Source organism: Heterocephalus glaber, unplaced genomic scaffold, assembly GCF_053883595.1.
Source record: "Heterocephalus glaber isolate CG9 unplaced genomic scaffold, H.glaber_assembly_v1.0 deba00000942, whole genome shotgun sequence".
In the NCBI taxonomy this organism is placed as follows: Eukaryota; Metazoa; Chordata; class Mammalia; order Rodentia; family Bathyergidae; genus Heterocephalus; species Heterocephalus glaber.
Genome location: NW_028258174.1, coordinates 3,664,273 through 3,677,033, shown reverse-complemented (window position 1 = coordinate 3,677,033; position 12,761 = coordinate 3,664,273). Strand labels below are relative to the sequence as shown.

General features: G+C 35.1%; 1 protein-coding gene and 1 pseudogene across 8 annotated transcripts in view; both read right to left on the bottom strand.

Annotated features, from left to right (window-relative positions):
- Cep57l1 (centrosomal protein 57 like 1) overlaps positions 1-12,761 on the bottom strand; it is an 82,853-nt gene that overhangs the window by 22,049 nt on the left and 48,043 nt on the right. For all 8 annotated transcript variants that reach the window (XR_015450313.1, XM_087208665.1, XM_087208661.1 and 5 more), the window contains one exon: positions 8,928-9,049. Coding sequence is in view for 7 of the 8 variants with exons in the window: in XM_087208665.1 (XP_087064791.1) it covers positions 8,928-9,049 (122 nt within the window). In the remaining variant the exon portion in view is untranslated. The remainder of the gene's footprint in view (positions 1-8,927; positions 9,050-12,761) is intronic.
- On the bottom strand, positions 9,074-12,761 carry LOC147828706 (F-actin-capping protein subunit alpha-1 pseudogene; annotated as a pseudogene).

Here is a 12,761-nt window from a genome sequence, read left to right as displayed (position 1 = left end):
TGAATAAAAGGTTTAAAATCAATAACTTAAGCTTTCAACATAGGAATGAAGAAGGGATCCAACATGGTTGAGTAGAGGAGGAGCTTTATTGGAGAGACTCAAGAGAACATTAACTAGAAACACAGGTAACTTAACTAGGGAAGGACATTCTGATACAAAGAATAAATTTGAAAGAAGATACTTATAGATCAAACAAGATACATAGGAGTTAAGAAGAGGGGAAGTGGTCCCTGAGGGCCAGCCCCTGTGCCCCCATCTTTGCCCACTCTGGGAACGGCCATTCTGAGAACTTGCCAAATAGCCAGAGGGATCCAAGCAGTGAGGCATTGAAGGAGAAGAAATCAAATGCCACATAGCTAAAATTTCTGCAATGGTAGCAGTGGAAGTACCAAAGCAGATGAATAAGACCCCTGAAGAATTCAAAGCAGACATAATACAGATAATTGAAGAGATGATGACTATAATGAAAGAAATGATTAGTGAATCTAGAGTAGATACAGGTTAAAAAAAAAAAAAGAGGCACTAAGGAAAGACATGGAAACCATGAATGCCCAACACAGAAAAGAAATGGATTCCATAAAACAGTCTCAAACAGAAATCCAGGAGATTAAAAGTTCTATTGAAAGTATATGCAGCAGAGTCAACTAATGTGAAGACAGACTATCAGACCTAGAAGACAGGGTTGTGGTTAGTAATCAACAAGTAAGAGATTCCTAAAAAAATTGTCAGGGACCATGAAAAATCAATCCAACAGCTTCTAGATGATGCAAAGAAGACTAATTTAAGATTAACTGGAAACAAAGATAAGGCAGAAGAAAGCACAAAGGATATAAAAAAACCTGTTTATAGAAGTAATAGCAAAAAACTTTCCAAGCATGGAAAAAGAATTTGACATAGAGATAAGTGAGGCATACCGAACTCTAAATAGCCATGATCAGAAAAAAAACTACACCAAGGCATATGCTGTAGTCAGGGTTTGCAAGGGAACAGATCTAATACAGGACACATAATTTACCGGATTATTCTGTAATATTCACCCAAAAAGTCAAATGCAGAGTGCAAGAGATCTGTCCAGATGCTAGAGACCCATAGAATCCAGCCAAGGGCCTGCATCCCATGGTCATGTCCCACACAAGTCCAGCTAAAGGCCTACCGCCCAAGGCAATGTTCTTATAGAGGATCTGCACTGGGAAGGCTGAAAGGCCAGTGGTGGAGAAAGCCTGTGCTGACAGGGTGAAGAATTTGTGCCACCAGGCTGAAGGATTGGCACAGAAGCCAAGAAGCAATGCTCAAGGCAAAGATTAGAGCTCCCTTGGTGAGAACAGTCACTCCCAGCGACAGTGAGGACCAGACCTCCTCTGACAAGAACAGCCAAGATTGCATCAGGAAGACCGGCTGAGGCAAGATTCTCCAAGAAAATCAACAGCAAACAATCTTCCCCTCCAGTTTTCTTTTTATGTTGTTGGTAACAATCCTCAGGTGGGTCATCCATGCCCAGAACTATGGTGATTCAGTTCACCTAGGTGTTCCAAGCTGACCATTAGTTAATCCACCACAGCACATGATAGTCAAGATTCCAGAAATTCAATATAAGAATACAACCTTAAAAGCTGTTGGAGGAAAGAACTGCAATGCTACCTCAGTTCACAAACTTGATTTTTTCCACAATTCTGGTTGCAAACCTAGTTGGATGAGAACTGAATCAAATTAAATGATTAGGATGGGTGTGGTGGCGCATGCCTGGAATCCCAGCACTCAGGAGGTTGAAGCAGGAGGATGCCGAGAATTCGAGGACAGTGTGGCTATACAGCCTAAACTACAAAGTGAGGTCACTTTGCCTCAAAAAAAACCAACCAACCAACCAACTGGCAAACCAACCAACCAACTGACAAACCAACAAACCAAATTCAGTGGTTAGGTACAATGTTTACCTTATGAGGAAATTTGATTTGGTTCTCATCCAATTCAGGTTTTGATCAGAATCATAGAGAGAACTGAGTTCTAGAACCAAGGTACCAGTGTAAATCACCTATACATGAAAACCCATCAAAATTACAGCAGACTTCTCAACACTAACCCTAACATCAAGGAGAGCTTGGAATGAAGTATTTCAAGCCCTAAAAGAAAATAACCTCCAACCCAGACTGAGGTACCCTGCAAAATAATCTTTCAAAAATTAATAGAGAAGGGCCAGGGATTTAGCTCAGTGATTCCACCGCCTGCCTCAGAACTGCAAGGTTCTGAGCTCGATCCCCGGTACCCGCCCCAATAAATAAATAAAATTAATAGAGAAATAAGATACTTCCATGATATAAAGCACCTTAAGAAATTCATAACCACCAAACCAGCATTCCAAAAAGTTCTAGGATATCCTAGAAAAAGACAATGAAGATAATAATTCCAAAAATCCCATTAGAATGAATCCACCAGGCAAGGAGAGCAATTAAATAGAAAGGAAAGAAAGGGAACCAAAAACAGGAAAATAATATAATCACAAAGATGAGTCAATACCTAACAGTTATAACCATCAAAGTGATTGGTCTCAATTCACCCATCAAAAGAAACAGATTGGCAGAATGGATACAGAAACAAGATCTAACAATATGCTGTGTACAAAAAACACATTTAACTCAAAGAGAAATTCACAGACTGAAAGTCAAAGGATAGAAAACAATTCTTCATGCGATACGAACACAGAAAAAAGCAGGAATAGCTGTTCCAATCGCAGAAAGTAGATTTCAAGCCAAGACTTAACAGAAGAGTCAAAGAATGTCACTATATACTGGTTAAGGGAACAATCCAGGAGGAAGAGATAACAATCATAAAAATATATGCACCAACTACATAAAACAAACACTAATGGATATGAAAAACCAGATAAGCACTAATACAATTGTAATGGGGGACCTCAACACCCCACTGTCACAGCTAGACAGATCCAATAGACAAAAAAAAAACAAACAAAATATCAGAACTGAACCAAACCTGTAACAAACGGACTTAATAGCTATCTATAGTGTTCCACCCAACAACAGAATACACGTTCTTCTTGGCAGCACATGGGACTTTCTCTAAAACAGCCCGCGTAATAGCTCACAGAGCATGGTTTAGCAAATGTGAAGGAACTGAAATTATCCTATGCATTATTATCAGATCACAGTGCAATGGAATTGGAAATTAATGGCAAAAGAAACCACAAAAACTATGTAAACACATGGAAATTAAATAATACCCTCTTGAATAACCAATGGTCACAGTTACTATTAAATAAGAAATGAGACAGTTTCTACAATTAAATGATAATGTCAATGGAGTACCATAATCTATGTGATGCAATAAAACCAGTCCTATGAGGGAAGTTTATAATAGTGAATTCCTACATAAGAAAAACAGGGCAAGCTCAAATAAATAATCTAATGTTGAATATCAAGGTTTTAGAAAAACAGCAATATAAACCCAAAGCTAGTATGAGAAAGAAAATTATAAATATCAGAAATTAATGCAATTGAGACTAAAAAAAAATACAAAGAATCAACAAATCAAAGAGTTGGTTCTTTGAAAGATTAAATAAAATGGACAAACCCCTAGCTAACCTTTTCAAAACAAGGGAAGAAAGACCCAAATCTATGCAATGAGGAATGAAAAGGGCAAAAAACAATGGATCTTGCAGAAATCCAGAAGATCATTGGTACTTACTTTGAGAACCTATATTCTATGAACAGGAAAAATTCAGAAAAATGGATCGATTCCTAAATACATATAAATTACCAAAGCTGAATCAAGAAGATATAAAAATTCTAAATAATCCAGCATTAATCAATTAAACTGAATAAGTAATAATAAAAAAACTACCAACAAAGGTCCTGATGGATTCACTGCTGAATTCTACAAACACTTTAGAGGAGATCTAATGCCACTACTCCTCAAATTCTTTAATGAAACTGAAAGGGAAGCAACACTCCCAAACTCATTCCTGGAAGCAAGCATTCCTCTGATACCAAAATCCAAAAAGTACTCAAGTTAAAAAGAGAACAACAGGCCAATCTCTTTAATGAACATAGATGCAAAAATCCTCAATAAAATACTGGCAAACAGAATGCAGCAAATAATCTAAAAGATTATACACCATGACCAAGTAGGATTTATCCCAGGGACGCAGGGATGGTTTAACATACACAAATCAATAAATGGAGTATACCAGATTAACAGAACCATGGACAAAACCCACATGATTGTCTCAAAGGATGCCGAAAAAAGTCCAACATCCATTCACGATAAAGACCCTAAAGAAAACTGGGATAGATGGTCTTTATCTCAATCTAATAAAAGCCATCTATGACAGCAGCCAAACTCATACTAAATAGACAAAAACTGAAAGCTTTCACTCTAAAATCAGGAACAAGACAAGGATGCCCACTATCACCACTCCTGTTCAATATATGTTCTGGGAACATTAGCCAGAGCAATTAGACAAGAGAAAGAAATAAAAGGAATAAGGGTAAGAAAGAAAGTTATTAAATTATCATTATTTGCTGATGACATGACTCTATATAGAAAACTGCAAAAACTCCACCAAAAGAGTCCTAGAATTAATAACCAAATTTGGTAATATAGCAGGATACTCAAAAAACAACAGCATTCCTGTAGACCAACAACAAATTCACTGAGAGAGAAATTAGGGAAATAACCCCTTTCACAATAGCATCAAGAAAAATGAAATACTTAGGAATCAATCTAAGCAAGGAAGTGAAAGATCTCTACAATGAAAACTACAGTACTCTGAAAAAGAAGATCAAAGAGGGTATCAGAAAATGGAAAAATATCCCCTGTTCTTGGATAGGCAGAACCAATATAGTGAACATAGCCATACTTCCAAAACTATAACTCAGATTTAATGCAATTCTAATCAAAATACCAATATCATTCCTCACAGAACCAGAGAAAACAATCCTAAAATTCATATGGAGCCAAAAGAGATGTAGAATAGCAAAAGCAATTCTGGACCACAAAGGCAAGGCAGGGGGCATCAAAATTCCTGACTTGAAGCTATACTACAAAGCTACAGTGATAAAAACAGCATAGTATTGGGGAAAAAAAATCAACAACAACGAAAACTACCAGACTTGAGGATCAATGGAACAGAATAGAAGACGGAGAAACAACTCCAAGCACACTTAGCTACCTTAACTTTGACAAAGTGGCCAAACACCTTTACTGGAAAAAAGCCTCTTTAACAAATGGTGCTGGAAAAGTGGCTTTCCATGTGCCAAAGACTGAATCTAGACCCATATCTCTCACCATTTACTAAACTAAAATTGAAATGGATCAAAGATCTAAATATTAAAACAGAAACAATCTGCTGGAAGACAGAAGAGGTAAAACTCTTGAAGACATAGGTGTAGGGAGACTTTATGAACAAAACCCCAACTACACAGAAAATATTACAAAGAATCAACAAGTGGGATCACATCAAATTAAAAAGTTTTTGCACAGCAAAAGAAACCACCAACAAAGTGGAGACAAACTACAGAATGGGAAAAAAATTTTGCCAGTTATTCCTCAGTAGAATATATAAAGAACTCAAAACAAAATCAGAGCCCCCAAATTTAAAGACCCAATCCAAAAATGGCACAGGCAAATAAGTACAAACAGCAAATAAATACATGAAAAAATGTTCAACATCAACGGTCATTCAAGAAATGCAAATAAAAACAATACTGAAATTCTACCTCACTACAGAAGCCAATCAATAACAAATGCTGATGAGGCTGTGGGGAAAAAGGAACCCTTCTCCAGTACTGATGGGAGAGTAAATTTGTACAACCACTATGGAAATCAGTATGGAGATTCCTCAAAAAATCAAAACTAGAAGTTTCATTTGATCCAGCTATTCCCCTTCTAAGTATCTTCCTGAAAGAGTCAAAGTCATCATACCACAGTGATACATGCATACCCACATTTACAGCAGCACAATTTAGAATAGCTAAACCTTGGAAACAGACCATATGCACATCAACAGACGAATGGAGAAAGAAAATGTGGTATTTATATACAATAGGGTACCACTCTGCCATACAGAAGGGTAAATGAGAGACTTTTCAGGTAAACAGATGCATCTCAAGACCCTAATCTTAAGTGAAATAAATCAGACACACAAGTTTAAATATTCCATTATTTGCTCGAAAGTGTAAATATGGAACAAAATAGAGGATAGATACAGGGAAGTAGGAAGAACTTGTTCAAATGTGAAGGGGAAAAGGGTGGGAGGGTGAGAAGGAAGGAAAAAGGGATTTAAAAGAGAAAATTGAAGGGAAAAATGGAAACAGAGCTTTTGCAAATTGGGAGGGGGAAAAGGGCTGAAGGGAGGTAAGGGGAATGGGAGAAAAAAAGAATTAAGATATATTATGCAAAGGTATAAATTCCCCACGATGAATGTGATCAGTGTGTATGGCAAACAAACAAATAAATAAATCTATGAAGAAAAAAGAGCAAATAGCATGGTTTCTATATGAAAAACCCAAAACATAAATAAAGACCAAAATAAAAGATGAGAAGAATGAGAAGTAGGGAAATAGATCTTTTTAAAAGGGAAGGGGATCAAAGGATGGAGAGGGAGCAGGAAGACAGGCGAAGGGAATGAAAAAAGAATTAAGATGTGTTATGTACATGTACCAACTCCCCACAAACAATATAATCATTTTGTACTGCAAACATATACTAATGAAAAATAAAAAATAAAAATAAAAATATATACATTCCCTACAAAAAAAAGAGCAAGTTAAGCCTTATATAAACAGAAAGGAAGAAATAAAATTGGAATCAATGAAATAGAAAGTGAACAAAAAACCCTGAAAAACCGAAAACAAATTTTACCTTAAAAAATCAATAAAATTATAAAGTGATAGGTGGATGGGATCTAGTAGAACAAGATCCTTACCTTTTTCTTCTTCAGAACAGGTTGGTGATTCTTGGATCTTTGTTTCTCTCTATAAATTCCATCAACCCCTCAAATTCCATCAGCACACTAGTGGTGTGCAACACTATGTCCAGCTCTTAGGAACATTACAAATAGGGCTATTATGAACATTTGCAAAAATGTTTTATGGACATGTTTTAATTTTCCTTCAGTAAATATCCAGGAGTAAAATTGCTGAACCATAACAGATGAATATTTAACTTTGTAAGAAACTACCAAATTATTTTCTAAAACACTTTCTTCTATAAGCTTTTAGTTTTCATTTTTCTATTTAGGCCTGTCATTCCTCTGGAGTTAATTTTTGTATGGTGAGAGAACATGTTCAAGGTTAAATTTTATCTATGTGGATGTCCAGTTGTTCCAGCACATTTATTAAAAGACCTTCCTTTTCTCTACTAAATTGTTTTGGCACATTTGTCAATCAAATATAGTTGATTATATGAGTAGGATCTATTTCTGTTACTCTCTATTACGGGTCTCTCCTTATACCAAGACTATCTGGGTTTATAAGAAGTCTTAAAATCAAGTTATATGAGTATTCCAATTTTGTTCTTTTAAAGATATTTCCACCAGGCAGAGAATTCTAGGTCAGTATTTATTTTCTTTTAATATCTTAACTTTTATCAGCTTCTGTCTTCTGGATTCAGTACTGTCAGTTGAGAAGTCAGCTATCACTTTAATTGTTTCTTTGAATGTAATAATTTTTTCTGGCTGATTTTTTTGTCTTATTATTTATTTTATTATGAGGTATCTATGTTTATCTTTGTTCATATTTATTTTGCTTGATTTTATGGAGCTTCTTGAATGTGTGGTATGATTTTATTTTTTAATCAATTTGGGAAAACTCTTACCTATTACTTCTTTGTATGTTGATTCTGTTTCATTCTCCTCCCTTCCCTTTGAAATTCCAAGTACACTAACTCAGACTTTCTCACTCTGAAATGATGCTTCTTACTGTTTTCTGAATTTACTATAATTTTGTCTTTTCATTAATATGAATGGTTTCTACTTCCATTTAATTGTCTTTTCTAATCTGCTGTTACATCTATCCACTGAGTTCTAAATTTCAGTTACTATATTTTTTTCAGTTCTACAATTTTTATTCGATTCTTTCTCAAATTTGCTTTGCCATTTTTAAGGATTCTAATACTCAACTGAAAAATGCCATCCCGTCTTTATCTTCTTCACTAATGCAAGCATGATTATTTTAAAGTCAGTGTTTCTTACAGCCAATACTAGCTGAAGCTAGTTTGTAGAGTTTGTTGTGGATGCTGTTTCTTGTTCATTAATTCTTACCTTCTTCTGCCTCATTATATTTGATCAAAAGCTACTCACTATGTTGAAGCAATATTTGTAGAAACAATTTAAGGTCCCTGAGAATGCTAGTACTACAGGATCATTTTAATCCAATTTCAGGGTTTTTCAGGTTTTTGAGGCCACCCTGATAACATGAAATAGGGTTGTAATCTGGATTGGTTTCCTTCTTGCTCACCCTTTCAAAGCATTCAGAACACAAGATTTGCTATTATTCTTGGTAGGACCTGTACTCTAATTTTAATTTTCTTAGCCTCAGAAAGATGGCTGCCAGCAGTACTATTTAGCCTCTCAACTCTCTCTTCTGGAATTCTAAATGCCCTCAGAAGGCGTCTGAAATGTCAAGCCAAACTCTTTGGATTTAAGTGTGTACAAAGATTTTGAATTGGTCACTTTTCACTGACTTATTAGTTCTCCAATGCCTTTGTGTATCTTTTGTTTTTTCATTTCTTCTTTTTTTAAATTATGTCCAGTTTTTCTTTGCAAAAAAGTTGGTATAAATGATATAGTCCATCAGTAATGTAAGTGGAAATTTCCTATACATAGCTTTATATCCTAGTTTACAATTTTCTCATATTAAGTAATCTTTAAAAACATATAAAATTATATTATCATTCCTTATAGAAAATATGCTCACCTGTTGTTCTAGTATCATATTTTTTTCTCGTTCTACATTGAGAACCATTCTCTTTGTATATTCTAGTTGTTTCTCTAGAAGAGTACAACGAGACTGGGCTGAGCTTAACTGTATACTTATATCTACGAAAAAGACAAAATAATGATTCAGTTAATTGTTTATCACATAGAGATACAGTAAAGTTATAAGAAATGCATTATGAAAATTCAATTAAGAGCTTAGAGTTCAAGCTTCTTTTATCTGTAAGTCTTGACTTTATTTATTTTTTTTTATTTTATAGAACAAAACAGGTATATTTCTATTGGACTACCTGATACAGAAGATAGTGTGGTATGATGGATGGATAGTATGAATGACAAATAATACAAATATATTTTATTTGAAATAAACAAAAAATGCTAACACAGCTTTCACTTAGAAACAAACTCTTGCATGACTTTTATTATTGAGCAAAACAAAGCTGAAGCATAAACAGCCTTCTTTTTTTAACATGTATCTGGAGACAGGTAGGAAGACACTACTTGGTTTTTAAAAAAACTGACCTCCCTTTAAGGCCTGGTCATAGAAGTGTAAACAATGTAAATGAATCCAGCATTATCAGTTGTCCTATCATATCTCTGTCACCTGTGTATTCTGAGATCACACATTTACCTGTCAATATACCTAGGAAGGGTTGCTATATCACAGTTACTTTTGAGTTCTTGGTAGGCAGGACTAAGGAAGAGTAATTTGGAACAAATTTTACATCCTATTTAGAAAACTCTAGTATTCCCTTAAATAACAGGTTACAACAGAGAGATACTGCCTGGAAGTTACTTTTTTCACTTTGGTTTAGTTTTAGTTTTTGTGATTTATAGAGCTGTTTGACTCATTTGCTTATAGTACAATCCTGCCACAAAGTATTAAAGGACAAGATATGCGTGATTCCTTCAACACTGCATTTTTCAAGTTGTACTACATCCACAGTATGTCAGCAGTTCTAAAAAAACCCCAAAAAACAAAACAGAAAAACAAAAATGTAAATGGGTAAAATTCTTCTAAAAATGCAGGTGTCGATACCTACAATAGGGAAGACCATGAGAGATATCCCTCCTCTCCAGAAAAGCAAACACGTTCATGTGCAGGGAATGTGGTTCAAGTCTTTGGATTAAAAAACAAGTTCCCCCAGAAAAGCTGACTATCATGGAATTTCCAGAACGCTTATTTTGGCCCTGCCAAATGGACCCAAAAGGCCCCAATGCAAAGTTTAAAAAAATAACAGTTATGAGATGTTACAACTGATGATCAAAGCAGTCAGAGGGAGAAGAATGAATGTATCTTCCATTTAGCTGGTTTGTAGCACAGCCTCTTTGGCTGTTGGATCAGTAAAAACCATTGAAATACCAGAAGTGCTTTGAAGCATAGGGGTAAAAAAGTACTGAACATATTATCTAAACAGTAACAGGACTTCATGGCTAGGAAAGTTTTCTAAATAGTAAAATGACTCCAAGATAGATCACTCTTTTCAACAAAAAAGATAGAAAAAAAAAAGATTTACAAGTAGATATAGTAATAACAGAAAATTACAAGGCAGAGAACACAAGGTCAAGACAATGCTATAGGTTCAACAGTATTCTATGAGGCTAGAAAATCTGTTAACTTTGAAAGCCCTAGCAAAATATCACTTTTGTTTATAAATCACTTATCATATGACCATGTGTTGAATCATTTTCGTTCCACATACTTAAGAATCCTACAGTCAGCCTTTAAGCATTCTGCATTTCTTTACTGCTCTTGTAACTATCTTGTTCCAGTCGATTTTTGTGCGGGTAACTGGAAGCTGCCGGCACAAGGCCTTGAACATGGTGTCTGACATTGTTTGACAGTTTTCACTAATCACTGTCTGATACTCATTTTCTGCATTCTCTATGATTTTAATAAACTCCTTTGCAGTTTGGACTTCATTTGAAACATTTATTGAATCTTGCACATCTTTATGACTAACCAATTGAACATTACCATCTTCATAATAGTGAACCTGGATCTTGAGCACTCCAACTACCTGGGCTGTAGATGGAGTGATGGTGAACTTCCACTCTGATCTCCAATGGCCATTCCAGAAATTTTCAGGCTGGAACTTGTGGCTTTCAATACATGCAATAATAGTCTGTTGCCCATCTATAGTTTTACCATATACAGTACAGAAGCCGTTGGAATAATGATCTTTTACATAGGCTCTTAAAGCACTGTCACAGGATTCTCTCCAAGACTTCAAACTTCCATCTATTTCCTGTGGCTGGGGGTCACTTGCTTCTTTCCGTAAGTGATCAAACTTAAAGGAAACTTTGTTTCTTGGATCTAAAAATCTGCTATTACCCAGATCACCATGCTCTGTAATTAAAACCTGATTTTCATATCCTCCTATCTTCACAGGTGTGAACTGATCCATGTTATACTGGGCAAATACATGAGCTGCCCTTTCCCTGAGGAGACTGTCATTGTTAAGTAGTAGCCAGACATCATCGAATACTTCATTAAACTCCCCTGGAGGTGCATGAGTGATAAATTTAGCAGCTATGCGTACCTTCTCCTCATCTGACACACGATCCTCGAAGTCCGCCATCTTGGGCTGCTCTCTTTATTTTATTTTTTAATGGTAGCAACGTTTATTTGAAAAAGTAAAAGTGAAGAGTAAAGAAGAAACTGGCTCTGGGGAACAAGCTTAGGCTGAGCAAAACAGGAAAAAGCAAGATAAAAGTACACCCTGGAGGATACAGGGTGGGCTATCATGAGGAAAGCCACAATAGCCTGTAAGTACTGACTTTAAACACACATTCTGTGAATATCTCATTTTTTGTTGTAACTGGTTTAACACTGTCTTCTGTCTTCTCCTAAAAACCTGTAAGGCATACTTCTGAAAGGGGAGGATGCCAGTGACTTTTGGGATGATAAATAACTACCATCTATAGAAACAGAAGATGTAAAGTCCCTTAGTTATCAATAAGCTTCTTCTCTTCCAAGAAACACAGGAATACACTCTCTGCTACTCCTATTTTCCTCTGCTTTGATTACTAACCATACAGTTAATTCATAAGAAGTAAGCAACCCATTTTTAATTTTTTAACTTTTTTTTTCCCTCCTTTCTCCCTGTATAAGTACTACATGCTAACTGATTGTGCCACTGGAGCTCCCTTCCCTCCTTTCTTCTACTTTTCTCCTGGTGCCTCAGACAATTTTTTTCTCCATTCTTCTCTATTTGTAAGGTGAAACACAAATTTGAACTTTGTTTATAGGAATGAGTGTAGTGTTACAAAGAAAAAAACTATAGTGGTGAAGTTAAATTATTTAAAAAACTTACATTCTAAATTTCCAAAACCCTTGTGTCTTAAATCCTTTTCATAATTTCCACAGAAGTCTCTACTTGCTTGCCTATTTGTTCTAATTAATCTTGTTTTCCTTTTATGTTAAAGAAAATTATTTTTCATTCATTTTGTTTAATTACTACTGTTGGTTTATATTTTAAATTTTAAAAATTAGTGTTAACTGAAAGTATAAAGCATTTAAATTATATGCTAAACTTGGTTATTCCGAAAATATTCTAATTTCTAAACACAACTTATCTAAAAATATTTTCTTTTAATCTCAAGAATTTCTGAACTTGGATAACAGATACAATAGAGATAAGTTCAAAGTTACATTAACTTCCCGCAAATATTAAAATATCTGAGAATAAGTCCTCAAAGTTTCAATGTATACAATAACAAAGATATTTGAATAAATCTGCCTAGACTGGGTTTATTATTTTCAAATTGTAAACTTTGATATCCCTCCCCCCCACTTCTGAGAACTACTGCA